Below are 21,662 nucleotides of genomic sequence, written 5' to 3' on the forward strand. Positions count from 1 at the left end.
CTATCAGCTTGTACATGTTGGTTCGAACAAAACAACTCTAGCCTTCATATTACCCTTTTGCCCCTGTCTTTAGGATGGGTCCGCCTGTTCCTTGTTATCTGTGTGGAATGTGTGAGTATCGGAGTGTTCTGGTACCATCCTGGCACATGTTTGTACCTCTAGTGTCCAGTACCTTGTAGGTATGTGTATTTTTGCAACATCAGCTCTTTCCTTGCCCGCTTCTGTGAGCAGGGCCTGCCTCTGGCTCACAGGTTAACTTTGCTTTATGTTAACAAAGTCTTGACCATTCCTTTAGTTCAGGCTTTAGGCCTCATACCGGGCCTCTGATACAAGGGTTTATGTTTCAGGGCCTCATCTTACCACAAGGGGTTGCCCTGTTCGCTCTCTGACCACCTCATTTCCGGGCTGCGGTACGTGTACAACTAAAGCCAGCCTCCACAGCGCTGATGTATCGTCTTCTGGGAAGCCACCCTGCAAGGCCGTGGGCATCTGGTACCACCCAACAGAGGGGCGACAGTGGACCCTGGTGAAGGGCAGCAGCTCCCTGGAGCAGGAATTGTGCCTTCTAATCCAGGTCTGTAGCCTTCACACTTCAACTGCCTTGCAAGGTGCGTTGCACCAGATTGCATTGAGTTCCCTATGAAAGGGAAACTCTGTTCCTGCAAGTGGGTATGAATTTAAACGTCCAGGGGTCATGTACCTACATTACCGGGCAAAGCAGCGTTTCTGCCTGGATAGCACTGCGCTCCAGGCTGGCTCTTTCTGATGTGGAAATTGGTAAAGGAGACATGGCAGGGGCAGGATTTCACACAAATCTGTGTGTGATCAGATATTTTATAGCGTGTTTCAAAACACTGGTGAATACGCCTACAAACTCTCAATCACTTTGCCAGTTTTTATATATAATTATAATAAATTCTTTAATAAAAAAACAATTTAATTCCTCACTTAAACAGTTGATTAACGAGGGGCAACGAGGCTTCAGATAGTAACGAGGGCCTCCCCGTCGCCTGACGTGCAGCAAGGAGCACCCAGCAAACCATACCTTGCTTTATCAGCTCGCTGTTTGATAGTGTCCTAAGGTGGTTGTCACCTTGGGGTCCGGGCGCGCTTTACATGGCTGAAAGTTGGGCTGTTAACATGCAAAGCTAGAGGCAAGACCCACCTGCTGCAAATCAGTTTTCTCTTGCAAAGTCACTGAACTCTCTAGCGGTCGCTGCTCAGAGCCAGCCCTGGTTCATCTGTGAACGCCGTGAGCCCTTTGGTCTGTGACAGCTTGCCTGTCTCCTGGCACGTTCTTGCAGCGAGGGGGGTTTATCCCGAGAAGTATGTTCTACACATCTGATGGTCTCCCCCAGTCTTTGTAGGCCACATGTTGTGGCCTTACACTGGAAGCCCTTCAGCACAGGGACTGTGTTTGTGTTTGCACCTAGCATCACAGGGTCCTGATGCTGTGGGAAGGCCTGAACACTATGGTAAATAACAGACCTGTCAGACAGCCCAGCCCATAGCCTTAGTGACTTAGATGTGGGATTGGTCCTGCTTTGAGCAGGGGTTGGACTAGATGACCTCCTGAGGTCCGTTCCAACCCTGATATTCTATGATTCTATGTGCCCCGATGAACTTGTATAAGGAGACAAGCCAGCCAAAGAGCAGGAGGGTAAACTGAGGCACAGAGTGGGGGAAGCGCCTTGCCCAGACTCGCTCAGCAAGCTGGTGGCAGAGCCAGAACAGAACCCGAGTCTGCTGAGTCTGAGCCCAGCACCCTGCCTGTTGGAGCACTCTGCTTCTGAGCCCTCCACTTTGTTGGTATGACACTGCGTTGGCGTGAGCCCCCTCTCGCCTTCCCAGAATCAAGGGGCTCTTGCTGCGTGCTTGGAACAATAGCCAGCACTCTCCCTGCTGGAGTCCCCTTCGCCTGGCTCCTCCTACTGAGTCCAACCCTTTATCTAGGGGAAGGGGCGAGCCAGCCTGCATGTTCGATTTATCCCAGCTCAGAGTCGTTTCTGCTGCGGTCCCCTGGCAGACAAACCAGTCTAGGAGAGGCAAAGGGAATCGCTGTAAGTGAGACGCTACCTTGAATTTCTCCTCTTCTTGTTTAGCTGAAAGGCCAGGTGTGCAGCTGGCTTTTCAGCTCCGTCCGTTGGGGTCCTCTGTCCTGCTAGCTAGATTTGGCAGCGAACATGGCAACTTGCAAGAACTCTGCAAACGGTGGTTTGGTAATACTGACAGCTTTTGTATTTGTTAACTCTTTGTAGAAGGGGAAAGCCCCCGAAGATTGCGCACCAGCTCCGCTTGTCTCCCCTCCTGCTTCTAGTGAAGTGACTAGCCCTCTCCCTGTGAACAACAGTAGTGCTAACTCCAAGCCAGTTTCCCTAGAGCTGTGTCGCTCTACTCTAGCCCCCTCTCTAGCTTTCTGGAGACTGGGATGCCCTGAAACCCTTTGGGGCTTTCCTTCCCCTTGTGCCTGAGCTTACTGGGACCAAGTCACACACTGTTTCCTAGTGGAGCATGACACATGTTTGCATGGCCTTCCCAGGTTTTATTCCTGAGTGTAAGAAGCTGGAAAAGCTGGAATCTGTTCCTGCTAACCAGCATTTCACCAGGCTGTTTGCTTATGGCAGGCACAGGCAATTCACTACCAGCGCAAATCCAGGATATTCCTTGAGTGGAGATGCCAAGTCACTAGAAATAAATCCAGCACTTTACTGTATGTGCTCTGTTGTAAACGGCTGAGAGCTCAATTTGCAGTGTAACCCGGGTGGGGACTGTTTTTTTTCTTTATGTGCAGTGGTGGCTGATTTACCTGGTGTTCTGGCAACAGCTAACTGCAGCTGCTGCTCAGTCTCCACCCCACAGTGATTTTCCAGAAACCCAGGTGTGCACCCCAGACTGAATTCTCGCCCTGCCTTTGGGATTTAACAATCAAACCCCACTTTTGAAGTCTCTTTATGAAGAAGGCAGCTGTAATGTTTACTCCCGAAAGGCTGCTTTTGCATCAGCTTTGGTTTCTTTCAGCTCCTCTTGCTCTCTTTGGAGGGGAGAAGGAAAACCTAGAGGGAATCCGCTAGGGAAACAACTGTGTCTTTGTATTGTTGAGTGTGTGCGGGATCCCGGGCTGGGGGTGAGCGCCACTAGAGCTGGGAGGAAGAAGTAAAATATAAATGGAAGCATTTAAGAGGCAGTTTGGGAAGCACAGGTGCTGAATGAGTCACTGTGGGAGCTGCTAGCACTTGGGAGGACTGGATTTGTTGTTTTAGCCCTGGGTCCCTTCCCCTGGTGAGTTCCCACACTGGGCGAACAACTGGGGGAGCTTTGTGAGTCTGTCCAGCACCAAGGTTTGCTGGGACCCTCTTGGTTGTCAAGCTGGCAGTCTCTCTGGTTGGGATCCTGAGTGGTGCTAAGTCCCGCAGTTAATGGGAACTGAAGCCACTCAGCACCTCCCCGGATCCAGCCCTCTCTCAAGATCTGACCTGTGTGAACTGGACCATGAGTCCTGAGCCCAGCATTCAAACACGAGGAGCTGCTGCCTGTTTGTCCAGTTGAAAAAGAAGGTGAGCTTTTCGGAGCAAGGTAAATTTGAGAGACGTGTCTCTTCCCTGGGCTAAGGGTTGAACTAGGGATAGGGGGGCCAGGAGCTGATCTGGGAGGCTGTGCAGACCCAGTTCATTCAGCCAATGAGGTGGGGTTATGAGAGCGAATCAGCTTTGGGAGAAAACCTATTTTTCTCCCCAGAGAGGTGGCCTGGGCCATGTGTCCGGGCCAGAGAATTCCATCTACCCTCTCCAGCAAGATCTGAGGCGATGGTGGTGGGAACCTTAGAGGCGGCTGATGCTACCAAACTGTGCCCTGGTAACTCAGCAGTGTGGGCAGGGCCTTGGAAAAGTGTGTTAAGGTTTTTAAGTGGCTAGTCATTTTGGGTGCTTGGATACTGCGTGCCCTGCGTGAGGCACCGCCAGGGGTCCTGAGCTCCAGAGGGCAGGTGCTCCATTGTCTGCAGATCACGCCCTTTAAAATGCACCAAATTGAGCACCCAAAATAACAAGTTGCTTCTGAAAATCTTGGGCTTAGCTAGCTGCTCTGCCCTATTTTCTATGGACGGGGGACCAGAGATCCCTCTCCTTACCTTGTCTCTTAACCAGCTATTTGTGCTCAAACCACTAAGGGAGCGAGTCATTTCCAAGATTACAGCATCTTGCCCTCTCTTCTGTATAATTTCCTGGGGTGTGAGCTCTCTGGGGCAGGCACTGGCTTTGTGGTTTCGTGCTATGGCAATAGAGGAACTAGAGCCTTTTGCAATGGTCTGTGTGACTTGGCATAATACAGCACCATTGCATCTGTCATTGCAATTACAGCTGGTTGCAAATTTTTCATCAAAGTTGTTCAATGACAAACGGCTTTTCAAACTTTAGGAAAACTTCTGTTAAAAAAAAAATTTCATAACATTCTAACGTTTCCAGTTTTGTGAGGAAACAATTCAGAATGAAATTTGTTCATTGTTTGGTGCAGAATGAAAATGTTTCACTTCAAAACATTTTGGTGAAAAATCCCTGAAAAGTTTTGCTTGAAGCTGACACTTGTAATTCTGAAATCCCAGAAAACAAATCCTCCTTTTTTGTTGTTTATCCTGCCCTAATTGCAACTCAGGCTGCAGCACAAACCAGCAAGATTTCAGTACTTGGCCTGTGTCCAGTTGCTCTGCGCTCACTCTGCTTTCTTCCTCCTGCCAGCCCAAGCAGGCTAATGAGGAGCACTGCTTTCCTATTAGCACCTCATTACCACACACATCTGCAGCCATTTCTCTTCTGCCCCGGCACGCTAATTGTGCCAGAGGAGGAAATGTAAGTCCTCCCGTTTCCCCTTTCCTTCTGATGCAAGAACGGTGACTGGAGAACCCTGCTTGTGGCATGTCCTGGCCCTTTTGCTGCAGTGAAATGCACTGGTGACCCGTCACTGAGGTGCCTGGTCCCATAAGCCGTCATACTTTCCCCTGGAGACCTCCCTTTGAGTCAGAGATTTTTAAAAATACAATGCAGAAAATCAGCGATGCCCTGACATTTACCCAGCCCTAGTGAACTGTGAAACTGACTTTACCCTACCTGCCTTTTGTCTCTAGCAGGGCTCCCTCTGGGCACCAGCTGCTTCCGCCCTGATGGAGGAAGCTTTTCGCTTGGCTTTGTGCGTGACGATGGGCCTGCTGCTCCTGGGGGGATCGCGCCTGGCAGGTGAGAGCAAAGTCTGCTCCAGACGTGGGAGGGACCATCCAGACACATTCTCACTCTACCTTGGGATGCGGTCATCTGTGCAGCTCCCTCACTGATGTGAGCATACGGGACTGTCCCTTGTGTATTCTGCTCTGTCCAAGGCTTTAGCTTGGCTACAGGGATGCAGCCACGTGCCTTCTACACTGCAGCTTGTAACCATGCTGCCACCAGGTTAGGAGACATGTGGCTAACCCCGTTTTGGTTGTAGAGTGGATGAGTGGGGCCAGGAGGCAAACTGGCTGGAGAGAACTGGGAAGGGAGGCTGGGTTTTGCTAAACCACATCAGTGAGGTGTCTGTAGCTAAAATCTCCCCAGCATTCCCCACTTTAGCCTGCCCCTTGCCAGTGGTATTTTCATGTAACTTGTTAGCATCTTGGAAGGGAAGTGTGAAACGGGAAGCAGTCATTCTGACAGGCCTCCCGGGCATGGTGTGTCCCTGAGGGGACGCAGGGGCTCCAGGGAGGTGTTTGAGGGAGAGAAAAGCCCTGCTTGGTTTGTGGATAATTGATGCTGCGTTCCCTAGTGCTATCCACAGACAGCAACAGGAGCTTGGCAGGGGCTTGGCACAGTGAGGAACGGGTTCACCCCTCCCTCAGCCCTCTGCACAAGGAGCCAGTTTACTCTCCTCTGCTCAGGGGGCTTGTGTAGCCAAGGGAGCTGATGTTCAGCTGCTCAGATTCCTTCCACTTCCTAGGTTCTCCCAAGTCGTCTGCTTCAGGAACAAGCTCTAGGGCAAGCAGGGAGGGGGCAGGAAATTGGGTCAAGCCCCCTCCTCTGAACAGTGGTGCAGGGTCTCTCACTGCCCGTGCGGAACGGAAAAGCCCTGGGCTAAGGTCTCCTCTGGCAGGCCGCTTGTGCCATGTGGCATGTCGACCGGATGGGGTAAGGGCTGAGAATACGAGACCTGCAGTTCTCAGATCTCAGGTCTGTTGCTGAGGAAGCTGAGGTGGCCTCTTGCCACTGGGAAAGGCTTGAGGTCAGGGGCACGGAGCGGGGTGGATGAAGGCGCTGCTGGTCTTGCTGTCCCCAAAATGCACAGTCAATGCATGTCGCAGCCCTCCGGCTCCCCCCTGCCCTCCAGTGGAGCACCAGGCCCACACCGCCGATGGGAGCTGGACGTGTCCCCTCTGCAGCACAGTCCCTTCATCCTGTCCCTTCCCCCGCTCCTGGCCTCTCCTGGGTTCCCTGGAGACGGGCTTAGGCCCCAAAAGCCTCCCTCCCTTTGCGGCCTGCGAAATTGGAACCCACGTCTCGTTCCGTGGCTTGCGCCCTCGTCACGGGCGGGAAATGGCCGTGGCGGTTTGGCCCTGGAGCAGAGCCTGTTGCTGTTGAAGGGGCAGGGAGCAAGCGCCTACGTGGCCTAGACGTAGCGCTTCAGCCCTCCCCAGCACAGGTTGCTCTGTGTCCAGGTGGCTCACAGCTCCCGTTTGTCTCTGTTTTCCTCTACCCCCTTCATTTTGTGCTGTGTACTTGGATTCTCACAAAGGGCCGGCCGTGGATTTGGGTGCAAATGTTGCTGTTGGGCTTGGCGTGAGTGCTACCCCGCTCGGTTATTTACCGTCCTTTCACACAGTGAGAGCTGGATGCGGCTCTGACAGTGAGAGTTTTGAACGGCCCCATGCAGCGCCGCTGCAGGGGGGCTGAATACTTCAACACAGATGCTTGTTTTGTTCCAAGAGTTCCAAGAAACTCTTCAAAAAGGAACCCAAAGGAACTCGTGCTGGCTCTAACTTCTGAAACAACAAAAGAGCTCCTTTGAGGAGGTTCCAGCTCCCCAGAGAACTGCAGCGGTGAAGGAGAAAGCTGGGCTTGTTCTACATTAAGCTAGAGTTCAGCCTGAGAACAGAAGAGGCAAAGCTGATGAACCTTTGTTAAATGAAAGAGCCCAGCAGCTTCCATTTGAAAGTGCTCTGAATTCTGCTCGGGGTTTGGCCTTGCAGGCTGGTAGGTCGGTATCTCTCTCATCCCAAAACACAGGCTTGTGTTTTCCCGTGGAAAACTGATTCTGTGCAGCTAGTAAACGATGCTCTGGACTGTTTGCACTTTTAGTCCAGCACTTCCATTTAGCACTGCAATCCTGGGGTGGGAGGTGACTATTAGCTGTAATTTTGTAGATGCAGAAGCTGAGGCTCAAAGGGACTTGTTCAAGGTCAGGTGATAGAGCTGGGAATAGACCCCAGGAGTCCTGATCTCACCACTAATAATAGTGTCCAGCTTTTATACAGCACTTTTCAGCCACAGATCTCAAAGCACTTTACGACGGAGGGCAGGGTCGTTGTCTCCATTTCACAGATGGGGAAACTGAGGCACAGTGCAGGGAAATGATTTGCCAGCAGGCCAGTGGCAGAGCCAAGAATAGAGCCCAGGTCTCCTGAGTCCCTGCCCACTAGGCTGTGCTGTCACGCACCAGACAAAACTCCTGCAGCAGTAACTGGCATTTTGCTCTGTGTGCTCCCGAGGGTGGCACAGTGAGGCAGCAGCTCAGGCTGGAGTCCGTTCTTCTCTCTCCCCAGTGCCATCATCAGTGGGGTCCCTGTCTTCATTTCACTCTTTTCAAAGACACGGCATCTTCCCAGCACCCTGCATGCCATGCCAGGGCCAATGGGCTCTCCATAATGGGGCATGGCGGGGAAGGATTCCTGCTTCCATCCTGGTGGCTGCACGGCCGGGTGCCTTCTGCTGCCCCAGCCCTATGCAACTGGAGAGTATGGGAGCCTCGCTCTGATGTCTGGGTGTTGTTTTGTTTTTTTTTAATAACTTCCTGCCCCCCCTACAGAATTTCATAGCGAAGATGATTGAAAAACACTAGGGAACGTGTCTCCATCACTATCAGCTGCAACAAGACTTTCCCATAGGGATGCAGGTGAGGTCCCTGGGCACCCTTTCCTGGAGCGAACATTTAGGGCTTTCCGTACTGGTGGCAGCTGGGATTGTGGCATTTGGCCACATGTATCTGTAGGTATTTGCTGCCCACTAACAGTGTGGTGGGAACAAGGGAGCACACAGAATAAACCCATCAAGTGTCATGAAGCCAAACTCTGAACCTGATACAGAGCCCCCTGAAATCAAGGAGAGTCATTCCCTGGATCGAATTCCCCCCTAGGAAATGTGATCATTGCCCTTTAAAAGCAGAGTAACCCTCACCAAGAACATTTTGTTTGTATTTGCAGGAGCTATCGAGACTGGAAATGCTGTCAGTAAGGTATGTCAGTTTGTTAGTACACAGCTGTGAATGTTCATGTGAAAAGGCCTGTTTCACTCCAGAGTGGGTTGTTGGTATTAGTGTTGTCAGTGCATAAAGTTTGATCAGGAAGGATTAATTTTTGTAATTAATTTTCATGGTTAATGACATCGGTTCCTGTGTGTGTGTTTTTTTTTTTTTAATGGATTTTAAATTTTTTGCCGTATCAAAATAAGCCTCAAGGAAAAACCAACCTTCAGCTATTATTATTTCAGGACGATGGAAATAAACTCCTCACTGAGGGTCAGAACAAACACTGGATTGTCTGTTTTTTCAGCATGATGGAATGCTGCATTTTTAGCCAGACACGCACAAAATCCTTGTTCTTAGCCCTCAAGTTGTGTTTTAACTGCCAATAATTTCAATTAATAATAATTCAGGGGAAAGGGGAGACAGTGCCCCAGGTTTTTGCATGAAGGAAGAAATAGGCAATTAAAGGACGTTTACTAATTAAATCTAATCCTGTTTAGAAATAAACTGCAGGTCTGATAGCAGCTCGGGTAGGCATCCCCACGCTAGCTGTGATCTGGCTAATGCAGCTCAGGTTGGCAATGAAGACATGACAGCATGTGCTGCATGAATCTGCCTGGAAACCCGGGTCCACACTTGCGTTCCTGGTCTGAGCCAGGGTCCACACTACCATGCCTTCACTGCTGTTTGAGTCGCGCCAGCTAGATTCAAGCTAGCACGGATGTATCTACCTGACTCCAACTGCCAGGTACACATGCCCTTTATTATTTTTATATTAGATAGTGTCTAGATGCCCAAGCCAAGCTAGGGATTCTGTTGGGCATGGTGCTGTATGCAAAAAGGGAGGGAGGGGAAACAGTGGCATAGAGAGGGGAAGTGATTTATCCAAGGTTACACAGAGGGCAGAGTGGGGAACAGAACCCAGCTCTCCTGGATTATGGCTACACTCCAAAAAACAACCCCTTGTGCCAGTCAGGCTGCGCCTGGGGCAGCTGGCTCGGGCTGGCGCTCTGGGGCTAAATGTAGCCGTGTGGATGCTTCCATTCTGGCTGGAGGCAGCTCTGGGATCTGGTGAAGGGGGTGGGTTTTGGAGTTCAGGCACCAGCTCCAGCAGGAACATCTACACTGCGATTTTTGGCCTTGTAACGTGAGCCTTGCAAGCTCGTGGCAGTTGCTGTGGGGTTTGGGGGACTTCTTTGCAGTAAAGACGTACCCCAAATTCCCACGCTGGTGCTCTAGCCACCAGATTGTGCTGCTTCTGACAGGGAGGCAGGTAGATAAACAGATGGATTCATTCACTGTGTTTCAGAGGAGCAGCCGAGTTAGTCTGTATTCGCAAAAAGAAAAGGGGTACTTGTGGCACCTTAGAGACTAACCAATTTATTTGAGCATGAGCTTTCGTGAGCTACAGCTCACTTCATCGGATGCATACCGTGGAAACTGCAGCAGACTTTATAAACACAGAGAGATCATGAAACAATACCTCCTCCCACCCCACTGTCCTGCTGGTAATAGCTTATCTAAAGTGATCATCAAGTTGGGGCATTTCCAGCACAAATCCAGGTTTTCTCAACCTCCACCCCCCCACACACAAACTCACTCTCCTGCTGTGTTGCTGATTACAAAAATAAATACTTCAGCTTCCTGCAGGGTCCCTTATTTTCTCCCCATCAATACGACTCTTCCCGTTGGGCAAGTTTTTGTCTCTTCTTCTCGTTCAGTTCTTTCGATGGGACTGAAACGAACGCAGCTCGTTTGACTTCTGCAGCGCTTTGTGCGATAGTAGCAATTTCAGCATTGCTTCTAGAACAGCATCTTCCTTCGCTGCTGACGGATGGCACCCAACTCAGGCCCTGATTCTGGGAGGTGCCCAGCTCCTTCCATTCCAGGGGCACTCAACACCCTGGCAGATCAGACCCCCTTTTTCTGCTGCACCTCCTGCAAAAATAGTAGCTCTTGGTGTTTCTTTTGGCAGCAAAGCAGATGTAAATACGTCTTATAGAACCTGGCCTGTTTTCAGGCAAAGCTCAGAAGAACTTTAGAATGGGTCAGGTTCTGGCCCTAAAACCTTGCGACGGTGGCCGTGCGAGGGCTGTGAAGGTAGGAAAACACTGTTTTCCAGTTCAGTGCTCCATGCAGAACTGAATCTGTGCTTTCCTTACCTCCCCCTTATCTAATGCTCCCTGCCGTTCTGTGCCTCCTGGAAGTGAGCTCTAATGAGGCCTTAATTGGCTTCCAGCTGTTTTGTCTGCAGTGTAAATTGATCGTTTTTGAAAGAATGTGTATGTGCTGTGTATCCCAAGAAGTGAGACAACATGGAAAGTGATTTTTTGTTTGGGTAAAATATGTTGGCAACACACGATAAAGTAAACGGTTGTGATTTATTAATTACCATTGGGGAGCGAGTGACAGGTGACGGAGTCGAGTGGGAGGGGGAGACATATCGCTGCGAACACTGGGCCCGCTCCAAAGCAGGTGAAGAGCTGTGGTGCTTCATTGACTGCAGTGGGGTTGTGCTAACTTACACCGGCTGAGAATCTGGCCCTTTAAATCTAGACGTTCAGTGCTGGCAACAGCATGGAGAGTTGGCTGCCCTGAACATGGCCCCCTGGTGCCGGGGCTGCAGGCTGGAGGACCAGGGCCTGTGTTCCTGCAGAACCATGTGGCAAGTGGATTGCTGCAAAACCTCATACTTTGGAGTGTGGCTCTCTGATGCTGCAAGGTGCCCACCTGCCCCAGCGGGGAAGGCACAGAGGACCTTGGGGGCATCGCCAGGTGTTTAGTGTGTGAACCGGATAAACCCCAGCGGTGAGTCTGCCATTATTAGAACCATTTAACACATGCCTGTGAGATGCCTTTACCCCGGAGTTCCAGTGCAGAAAGCAGAAATGAGTCTGCTTTGCTGGATCGAGCCCTTCCTCCCATTTCTATGCTGAGCGCCTCGAAAGGAGACACTTAGTTTTTCTGGTGGCCTTGGCATTGCCGTGTGCCTCAGTTTCCCCACATGGGGATAATGATATTAAACTTCCACCTTTTGTGGTGGTGGAGAGTATTTATCCAGCACTTTGCAGGGCCGTGTTGGTAAGTGTCTGGCTTTGATGCAGCACTTTTTATCAGTGGATCTCAAAGTGCTTTATGAAGGAGGGCAGTATTGCTATCCCCATTTTACAGGTGGGGAAACTGAGACACAGAGAGGAGACATGTTTTGTCCAAGGTCACCCAGCAGGCCAGTGGCAGATCTGAGAATAGAGTGCAGGTCTCCTAAGTCCACTACACCGTGCTGACCCTGGTACAATGTGTGACGGAGCAGAGAGAGGGCAGTTTCACTCATTGCTGTCAGGAACGTGCCAGCATTCAACCCTCGATGCATGGGTGGAAAGTGGAATTTGCAGCCGTCCCTTCACTCCTGATGGCATGTGCCATTTGCTTTCCCACAGCTTGAAAGCAGGCTTGCTAATTCTGTGGTACCATTTAAATGGTAAGGCCCTTGGGACAGGGACCGTCTGTGTTCTGTGTTTGTACAGTGCCTCGCACTATGGGGTCTTGTTCGTGACTGGGCCCCTAGGTACAATAACAATGGGTCGGGCTGAGCCGGCGCACTTCATGGCTGAGATCCAGCTGCTCACCCTGAATGCTTTGCATTGCAGGGTGGCGATGAGGAAGGACAAGGGGCAACGGATCCTCAGACGCTGACTGTCACAACAATCCTGGTAAGGCCAAGGAGCGTGTTGCTGCTAGCAGCTGGGGTAGCGGACTCTCTTCATCCCACCCCTAGGCTTGCACGTGGCTTCGTCTGTTTTTGAGACCAAACTCCCTTCCTCTGTCTGTCTTCAGTGAGTCTTTCTAGGGCGCTCAGGTACCAGCTAGCACAGGCTAGAGGGAAGAGTGCCTGGAGGCTTCCAGGACAGAATGGACCCAATCCAGCAGGAGGGCTGGGTGGATGCTTCCTTCAAACACACATTATCTTGAGAGCTGGGCCTGTTCCCAGCTAGACGCGGCCAATGCCCACTGAGTCGTGTCCCGCAGCGGAATCTGGTAGTGCCCAGGCTTGTCGCTCAGCATTGTCAGGAGGCTCAAAAGCAGAGACAGATCATGTGAAAAGCAAATAAAAGCCTAAGTGGTAAAAAACGAGGCCGCCCTGCTTTAGGATTGGGGGAGTCTATGTTTCATGTGAATGAGTGACTGCTAGCATCTCTTACCAGGGAGGAGGTGTGTGGGGAGCAGATTTCCAGGCCCTGGAAGCACCACAGCTAAATCCTGGGTTCTGTCACCAGGTCTTGAATCTGCAGGTGGCCATCTGTTGGGGGTTTGGCAGGCCGAGGGGGGTGGAGGCTGCTGAAATGGGGAAGGATCTCACAGCCGGTTCCTGGTTGTTGATGGTGGAGCTGTCTGGTTTCAAACATCCTTCTCCTCCCCACCCCCCCACCCCCGCCCCTTTGCGTGCAGCAAGACCCCTATGCGATGGCAAGAGGCACAGAGCTGGAGGGCTATTGCCTGGATCTGCTGGACATGCTCGCCAAGAAGCTGCACTTCAACTACAAGGTGACAATAGTGAAAGATGGCCGCTATGGGGCTGTCTCCTCCAGTGGGAACTGGACCGGGATGGTCGGCGAGATCGTCAGGCAGGTGACTTCTCGGGAGGGCTGAACTTCCCCAGGTGTGGGGGTGGAAACAACCACGTTAGCATCCCCCGCCGGGGATTCTTGTTTCCCTGACAACCCCAGGGAGCTGTCACCCTTCCCACTTCACCTCAGCACTAACAATCCAAGTGCCTAGCGCACATCTCCTCTTCACGCAGTACTTGGCAAGCATTTGGCATGGAGGCCTCCCTGTGAGGTAGGCCAGTAGTGTTATCCCCATTCTTCAGATAGGGAAACTGAGACACAGAGATGGGACATGACTGTGCACAAGACCACAAAGGAAAGTGGGAGTTCCTGGCTTGCTGTGTTGTGCTCAGACCACTAGGCTGTGCTGCCTCGTGGACTGCTGAGAGGTACTGGATTGCAACCGAGTGGCCGCAGTGTTCCATTCAGTCTGATGTGCCGAAGATAAAGGCTTTAAAGGAAACTGTCTTAAAACCAAACAATTGGCTGAAATACACCCGAGGTGCAGCCCTTGCTAGCTGGTATCATGGAGTCAGAATGAAACTGATGCAAATGCCTTGGAGGCTGGGACAAACTCACTTGCCAACTTTCAAAGAGACAAGGTGGGTGAGGTCACAGTTTTTATTGGACCAGCTTCTGTTGGTAAAGGAGACAAGCTTTCTTGACCTGAAGAAGAGCTCTGTGTAGCTCGAAGAACTTCTCTCTTTCACCAGCAGAAGTTGGCCCAGTAAAAGATACGACCTCACCCACCTTGTCTCTCTGATTTCCTGGGACCGACATGAGTAACTTTGAAAACTTTTGGTCATAGCAGGTTTCAGAGTAACAGCATAGTAACAGAGTAACAGTCATAGCAGTTGCTCAACAAGGGTGCATTTACTGTACGCTTCCTGTTTTTCACATTCCATGGATCTATCTGAATACATGCTAGGGCTGGTCCAGAAATAAAGGGCCAGCCCAAGTGTATGTAGCTCCAGGTAGATTTTGGAGGAGGAGGGAGGGAGAAAGCAGGCCTCTTTGGGTTTATTACAATAAACTAGTTAAGGACACGTTTGAATGGGCGCCTTGTCCTGTCCTGTGCTGCCACCTGGTGGCAAGTTGCAAATTAGAGCCTACGCTGCCTTGAGTCTGGCCCTGTGTACCTACTTGCAGCTCTCCAAATCCTGGCTCTGGCTCAAGTTGCAGTGGGGGAGGTTCAGGTTGGATATTAGGAAAAACTTTTTCACTAGGAGGGTGGTGAAACACTGGAATGCGTTACCTAGGGAAGTGGTGGAATCTCCTTCCTTCGAAGTTTTTAAGGCCAGGCTTGACAAAGCCCTGGCTGGGATGATTTAGTTGGGGATTGGTCCTGCTTTGAACAGGGGGTTGGACTAGATGACCTCCTGAGGTCATTTCCAACCCTGATATTCTATGATTCATGCCTGTAAATGCTGCAGCCTGGAGAATTGGGAGACACAACTTGCTTCTCAGCCCTGGCTCTTCCCGAAATGGGGATGGCTTGCCAGAATGGCAAATAGTAGGCTGCTAAGTGGGACAGTGATGGGGGTTGTCCGGTGGCCACCTGTCCACTGGGAACTGAGACTCCTCCAGCTTGTGTCCCAAGGGTTGCTGAGACATCACGGCTTGTCCTGCAGGAAGCAGACCTCGCTGTGGCTCCCTTGACGATCACGTCAGTGAGGGAAGAGGTGATTTCCTTCACCATGCCATTCCTGGGCACAGGGATCGGGATCCTGCTCAGGAAGGATGCTGCCTCCCAGGGTGCTTCTCTCTTCGGCTTCCTTGCTCCTTTCAGTAAGGAGACCTGGACTGGCCTGATGGTTGCTTACCTGCTGACCTGCCTCTGCCTCTTCCTTGCAGCCAGGTAAAAATACAGCTGCTGTTCTGTACAATGTGTTTGGCTTTCTCTGGGACCTATTGCTTTCCCCAGGCACCGAACAGACCCTTACTCCTAGCCAAAGCACTGGGTTGTATTTGCTTCTGCACACCTCAGAACCGCTCACTGGGCTAAAAGTGCAGATAAAGTGTCTCTTTTAAGGCCTACAGTACTTGAGAGATCTCAGCAAAATCAGGGTCTCTTCCCCTCTAGATAGTCACATGCAGCATGTCTCTAACATTCTAAGAAGCTTTGGATGCTCCATTTAAACACACAAATTTCATCCCTGTGCTTTCACCTTCATCCCAGTTAATTTCTCTCCCCTTAAACCTGACTATGTTTGTGTCTAAGGCGCAACTCACCTCTGGGTGCTTCACTCACACTGGCTTCAGTGGGTGGAATTCTCTCTCCTCTAGGGTGACCAGAGAGCAAGTGTGAAAAATTGGGACAGAGGGTGGGGAGTAATAGGAGCCTATATAAGAAAAAGACCCAATAATCGGGACTGTCCCTATAAAATTGGGACCTCTGGTCACGCTACTCTCCTCTCCTGCCCATGCAGAGCAGGGATATCCAGGCATGATGCGGGAGGAAGAACTTCACTCCCCACTTCCAAGCCAGCCGCAGCGTGGCCCCCCTGCAGCCACAGGCTAGAACAGCAGCTGCTGCTTTGCCTTCCTTGTGCTGGGATTTCCCTGTGGAATCCATGTCATCACAGATCCACTCGCTGCGCCTCCTGTCCCGAGCACCCTGCACAGCCCATCTCTACTGCTTCAGTAGAGTTGAGGATGTGAACAGGGCCACTCTTAGCCCAGCCCCCCAGTAACCAGAGGCCTTGGTGATCATCTGAGCTGTTCCCCCTCCTGCCTCTCTCACTTGGAACTGCCTCATTGGATTCGTTCTTCTCCCTTGGCCTGGGCATAGGCTGGGGCAGTTAAGCAACCCCAGTGCCAGTGCATATCAGCCACCATTCATGCCCCCAGGGCAGAGTGATCTCAGTGTGCTGGGGCCCACACCGCTCGCTTTGTACCAGGTCTTTCCCTTCAGTGCCGCCCCACTCCCTGCGGAAGGCCCAGCTTCGCAGCCCAGCACTTGTTCCTCCCAGCTGGCTGCCACCGTGGCCAGGTTGGGAGAAGGAGGCTTGTCTGTGTTTCTGGGCAATGCACCCGTCCCAAGCCTTCACTGCTGCGATGCACCCCAGGTCGAGGGCAGCATCAGCTGGTCGCTTCCAAGGTCATGGCCCGGGTGCTCCAAACAGGAACGCAGTCACTGAATCATAGACTGGAGCTGTGTGGGCCACGGAACAACCCCGGCCCCTCTGCGGTTGATGCTGGCAGGACTGTTGTGACACCTGGTTTCTTTCCATAGGCTGAGCCCCTGTGAATGGAAGGAACCCAAGAGTGAGGAGAACCACTTCACCTTTCTGAACAGCCTCTGGTTTGGAGCGGGAGCTCTTACCCTGCAAGGTAGGACCCTAGTGGGGCTGTGGGTGTGACCAGTTAAACCTACAGCTGTCAGGGAGCCGATCGCACCATTTCGGCCCACATCCATCGCGGTGTAAAGACCTTGTGTGCGGCTGGCATGCTCTGCTCTATGGATGGCCCTGCCTGTTTGATTTTGATGGAGAAGGCCATCTCAGCAGGGCGTCCTGCAGCACTAACTCTGCCCACTGGACCACAGACAGTACCTTAGTCATCGCTCTGCTTGAGTACCGGAGGGGTGGAGGAGTCTGGCTGCAGTGGGAGGTGGTTTGAAGGGACGTTACCTGAACACCGGTGTTTGAGGTCAGAGGGTGCCAGGCTCTCCTTTGCCTCTGGCCATTGGTGTGGTTTCCGTGCAGCGGGTGGGTGGACTGGGCTGAGGCTGAGTTGCTGTCCAGGGCTCATGTACTAGCCATGGCTGCTGTGTGCTGGGCTCTAGCGCTGCCGGGGAAGTTTCCATCGGGACGAGTGTCGTTAAATAAAGAGAAACGCACTTTTTCAAGCTCCCTGAGTCCCTTTAAATACATGGATCCGCTCCCGGCTGCCCGCGCTGTCCCTTTCGTGAGCGTGTCAAGCTGCGAACCCTGCAGCTGCCTTCTCTCCTCTGCAGGTGCAGCACCTCATCCCAAAGCACTGTCCGGGCGAATCATTGCTGCCATCTGGTGGCTGTTCACCCTCTCTCTGCTGGCTGCCTATATTGCCAATTTCACCGCCTTGCTGCGTGCTGGGAACGAGCCGCTTCCAATCCAGACTTTTGAAGATCTCGTGAAGCAGAGAGAGATCGAGTTTGGGACAGTAGAAAGTTCCTCCACGTTTCAATTCTTCAAGGTGCCTGACCCTGTTGTAGAGTCCCTAAGAGCCCAGGAGCTGCGATTGTGCTCAGAGTCAGACTCCGCACGTAGACAGCTTGTGCTAGCCAAGCTTTGATGAGCTTCTTTTGCTTAGCTAGTGAGCTTCCTGCATAGGCTGGGTGTGTTCCCACTTCAATTCTTGCTGACTTTTAAAGCTGTGTATCCCCGGTCTGCCTGGTGACGCTTTACCTTTTATCTGAAACCTGTGTACTTTGCTGAGAGACTGGTTAACTTCCCCACCAGGGATAGTGCATTGGCAGCTCTCAGTGCAGAGGCTCAATGGGAGAGAGAGTTTAAACTATCTTCTCCAGATGGCTATTTTGCAATTGGTGCACACCGGTCTTGTACAGCCGCTTCCTTGATCACTGCGAGGTTGACGCTTTACTTTGTGGGCTGCAGAACTCCAGGAATCCCATCCATCAGATGATCTATGAGTACATGGACAAGAGGAGAGACCATGTTTTAGTCAAAAGCTACCACGAGGCGGTTCAGCGTGTGCTGGAATCGAACTATGCCTTCATTGGGGAATCTGTATCCCAAGATCTTCTCGCAGCCAGGCACTGCAATTTGATCAGGGCTCCCGAGGTTGTTGGAGCACGGGGATTCGGCCTGGCCACAGCAAAGGGTGAGACATGTCTGCTGCTTTGTTTCCACCCCGCCAGCTCCTTTCAACTCACTTGCAGTAACTGTGCCACAGAGCTAAGAACCCCTGATTTCTAGATCCACTTCAGTGCCCTTCTGCCGGCCCATGGGACATAGGAAACTTCAATGGGCCAGGTCCAAAACAGCCTCTCCTGCCATGAGACTCCGAGGGGAGCTCCGTGACCCGAAGCAACGTCAATATCCAACATATTAATTCTGCTGATGACTTTGGGCTCACAAAGTTTTGCTCTCTGACACGGACCCTTCATTCTTTAGAGGCTAAAGAATCCTCTGCCAGTCAGTGATTGGTTAATTTTTTTTCTGTAGCCCCAACGTCCCAGAATAGCAGCCGATGCATACTAAGGACTTTAAAAAAAAGTAAAAGTTTGCTGGGAAGGCTTTGATGATTGTTCTCTTTAATGGCTGTTCTGCCTGTATTTTTTACATTGCCTTTCCCTATATCTCTTTCATTATTTTTTTAGGCGGACTGGCATGAGGATAGCATAGCTGTTCAACAGCTCAGCCGCTCCTACTGCATGGCTGTTTTGAGATGTGACTGTTTGTTTTTAAAATGCAAAGATTTAACATTATCTGTCATGGTTATCCCATCTTTCCTCTCAAAAAGCTTCAACAATTACACACACAATATATGCCTGGACTGCAGCCATTCCAGAGGTGGTAGGCAGCAGCCAACCGACTGCCTGCTGCGTATTTATGGGTTGTGCCTGAGCAGCTAGCAGTAAGTTGTGCAAGTGTCGTATAATGCTCCAGTTCACTTCTCTCTGCTACCCTCCAGGATCACCGTGGGCCAGTAAACTCTCCCTTGCTGTGCTGAAACTGGGCGAGTCAGGCGACCTGGACTACCTACGTAACAAGTGGTGGGAAACCACCTGTTTCCATAAGGGCCCGGACACATGGAGTCCTCTGAAACCGCAAGCCATGGGAGGACTTTTCCTGGTTCTTGCCATTGGCCTCGTGCTGGGAGTGATTGTGGCTTTGGTGGAGTTGTCAAACAAGAGCCGACATGCTGCTGAACGGGAGAAGGTAAGTGGCACTGTGACACCTCCTTACCTTTGCACAGCTTTACTCTCATGCGATGGACCTAGATCCCTACCCCCAGTACAGCTGCACCTCCTCTGATGTAAGTAGCAAGTCAGAGCGGTGTCCTGGACCCCACCTGGTGGAAAACATTTGACATGGGGTAGATCTGCACTGCAACTGGAGAAGTTATTTCCAGCTCAGGTCGCAAAGCTAGGGTCTGAGTATGTACCTAGGATCTCAGACAGGATTGTCCATGAGCTGTTAGCCCATGACACCATTGCTATGCTGTTATCTCTGTCAAAGCCAGTGTGGCTACAATTACTCAAGCTGGAAATTACATCTCTAGCTGCAGTATAGATGTATCCTTAGAAACATCTTTCTGTATTACTATGGATCTTTGCACAAAACTACGATCTCCATTATGGAAAGAAATCTGTTTATTCCTCACTTCGAATGATGATCTATAACATTTCCACAGCCTGTGATTCGTGATGATATCATTGAGGGTTACGAATTTATTTAGGGAATAAACTGGAGAAGATAAACAAAAATCAAGTTTTTTTTCTTAACTCTCGTTAATAGTTAGTATCCGTGTGCCTTCTAACTTGCTGTGGACAGACAGAGGACGAGTGTGTGTCAGAGTTAACGTCAATTGCATTGCTTAAGTTATGCTGCCGTAAAACTAGTGCAAGTGGAAAGCCTTGGCAGTACACCCACTTTATTTGCTACTTCTGTCCTGTTTCCTTGGCAATGATAAATTTGTTCTAAAGTACCAGTAGTTCTAACGAATGCTTTGACAAGTAAGGGAATGAATGCAAAGAAAAGACAGCTCTTGCAGTTCCTGTACTTGGATCTCAGCCTTGTTGTGCTCAGCTGATTCCTTAGTACAACCAAGGCCCTGTGTATATTAAAAGGGACTTTTCTGGGTCACATGGAACACCTTCTCCTCCCCCACCCCCTTCATATCTTTCAGAAATCTTGCTGCTCTGTTCTCATCGAGGAGATGAGTCATCGGTTCAGAATAAAAGAAGGTGCAAGAGAGAATCCAGAGAAGGTTAAACCATAAGAACCTCTTTAGGGAGTGGAGTCTCCGTGTTAATCAATTTCTTTCCTAGTGTGTGTATTCAGTAGTAGCTGTTTCTCTGCATGAGTTTTCTGCACTGGTACTGTATCTCTGTATACCTAGAGTGTAGCTCCCCTAGCACTAGGAAAGGTCAATCTCTATAACGATTGAACTGCAGACAGAGAACTAAATAGCTCAGAGGCCTGACTCCAGATCCTGGCCGCTCTAGAGCACTAAATCCAGCCTAGCAATGATTACTGAAGATGTCAGCATCTGATGGCTACCGGGTGGCCCTCGTAAAACAGTCACAGCTCAAAGGTTGAGGATTGAGCAAACGTGGAGAATGAGCACCTCATTCATACAAGGTTCTGTCTACACTGGACTTGGAGGTGTGACTGCAGCACCTAACCATCGCAGTGAAGCCTTAGCAGCATGGGCTGGACAGCCCTCCCGCTGATGCTGGGGTATGTTTTGAAGCAGTTAGCCCATGTTACCCAAGCTAGCTCAAATAACTAGAAGTGAAGCTGTGGCCAGTCTGTGTGTGCCCGTCACACCTGACTGCAGTGTAGACATACCCTTAGCATATGGCGACACTGCAGCTGGGGATGTGACTAGCAGCTTGTGTAGAGTGAACTAGCTCGAGTACCAGCTACTGCAAGTCTGTCTGCAGGCTGTGCCAGTCACACCCTCGGCTGCAGTGTAGACGCACCTTTAGAAGTGGAGCCTGCAGCTCAGAGTGATGCATGTAAGCTGTCCCTGCTCTGTGACGCAGCAGAGGATTGTGGCTGTCAAGCCAGCAACCTCCATCAGTGGTAATTGTTCATTTTAAATGCTCAAAACTGAATGACACGTGGAGCTGCAAGTCAAGGGGATCAGTGTGAATATTCTGGAACCAAGCTTAGGAGACTCTAGAATGAGACTTTGAGAGCAGTGTAAAACAGAATAAGCAGCATTTTCCATGGTGCTGCCCAGGTTACTGCCTGCCATTTTTCAGTATGACAAAGATTGTGTCTGTACAGAGCTTTGAATAATGAAAACATAACAAGTATCAAAGAACAGCTTTGCTAGACAAAATACACTTATTCGGAGCCAGAGCATGGGAACAGCTCTATTAAAAAACAAACTGATATTTAGCCTTTAAGTTAATGCAGCTGCTTGCCACCTGCCAATGTTTATCAGTATAACTTCCTCCAAGTGAGATGCTAGCCAGGAGCATGTTGAAGGGCACAATGATTGAGATTCACTCTCATGCAAAACTTCCAGTCTCAAGTTCCTAGGTCTCACTCACCGACCACACGAAGGTGAGTTTTTTCCCAGTGAAAATGTATTGACTATTTAAAAAAAAAGGGGGGGAGAGGCGGGGGAGGGTGCAAATCTTGCTGCCTGCGGTTTTCAAATTGAATGACTCAATATCAGCCACCTGTGGAAAGAGTGACTGCAATGGAATATTAACGGCCTCAGTTATGCTGAGCTTGAACTAAATAAAATGAGGTAAATCAACTAAAATAAACTGGCTCTTAAATCAGCAGGGCCAATTTAACTAACTTGTGATCCAACAGAAGTTGCATTGTTCTTACCCTTGGTTTCTGAGACTTTTGGTTGCCTTTCCGCATATCAGAAGAGCTGGGCTTAGTGGCA

General features: G+C 50.6%; 1 protein-coding gene across 5 annotated transcripts; it reads left to right on the forward strand.

Annotated features, from left to right (window-relative positions):
• The first annotated feature begins 1,796 nt into the window (after positions 1-1,796).
• LOC140899951 (probable glutamate receptor) lies at positions 1,797-21,568 on the forward strand. 5 transcript variants are annotated; one of them, XM_073316285.1, is made up of 11 exons: positions 1,797-2,060; positions 5,117-5,225; positions 8,435-8,466; positions 12,123-12,185; positions 12,922-13,101; positions 14,711-14,937; positions 16,315-16,412; positions 17,038-17,255; positions 17,678-17,903; positions 18,717-18,964; positions 19,935-21,568. In XM_073316285.1, exons 1-11 carry the CDS (start codon positions 1,812-1,814, stop codon positions 20,025-20,027), a joined length of 1,743 nt encoding a protein of 580 aa, XP_073172386.1. In that variant the 5' UTR covers positions 1,797-1,811; the 3' UTR covers positions 20,028-21,568. The 5 variants fall into 5 exon arrangements, with proteins under 5 accessions (XP_073172386.1, XP_073172388.1, XP_073172389.1 ...); XM_073316287.1 differs by having other exon boundaries at positions 12,922-13,017; XM_073316286.1 differs by having other exon boundaries at positions 1,964-2,060; positions 5,120-5,225.
• Positions 21,569-21,662: the final 94 nt, after the last annotated feature.

The sequence above is a fragment of the Lepidochelys kempii genome, chromosome 18 (genome assembly GCF_965140265.1).
Source record: "Lepidochelys kempii isolate rLepKem1 chromosome 18, rLepKem1.hap2, whole genome shotgun sequence".
In the NCBI taxonomy this organism is placed as follows: Eukaryota; Metazoa; Chordata; order Testudines; family Cheloniidae; genus Lepidochelys; species Lepidochelys kempii.

Coding starts and splice junctions, on each gene's coding strand:
- LOC140899951 (XM_073316285.1), top strand. CDS start 1,812: ATGACACTGCGTTGGCGTGAGCCCCCTCTCGCCTTCCCAGAATCAAGG. Junction 16,413..17,037: donor GGGAGCTCTTACCCTGCAAG/GTAGGACCCTAG, acceptor TCTCCTCTGCAG/GTGCAGCACCTCATCCCAAA. Junction 17,904..18,716: donor CGGCCTGGCCACAGCAAAGG/GTGAGACATGTC, acceptor GCTACCCTCCAG/GATCACCGTGGGCCAGTAAA.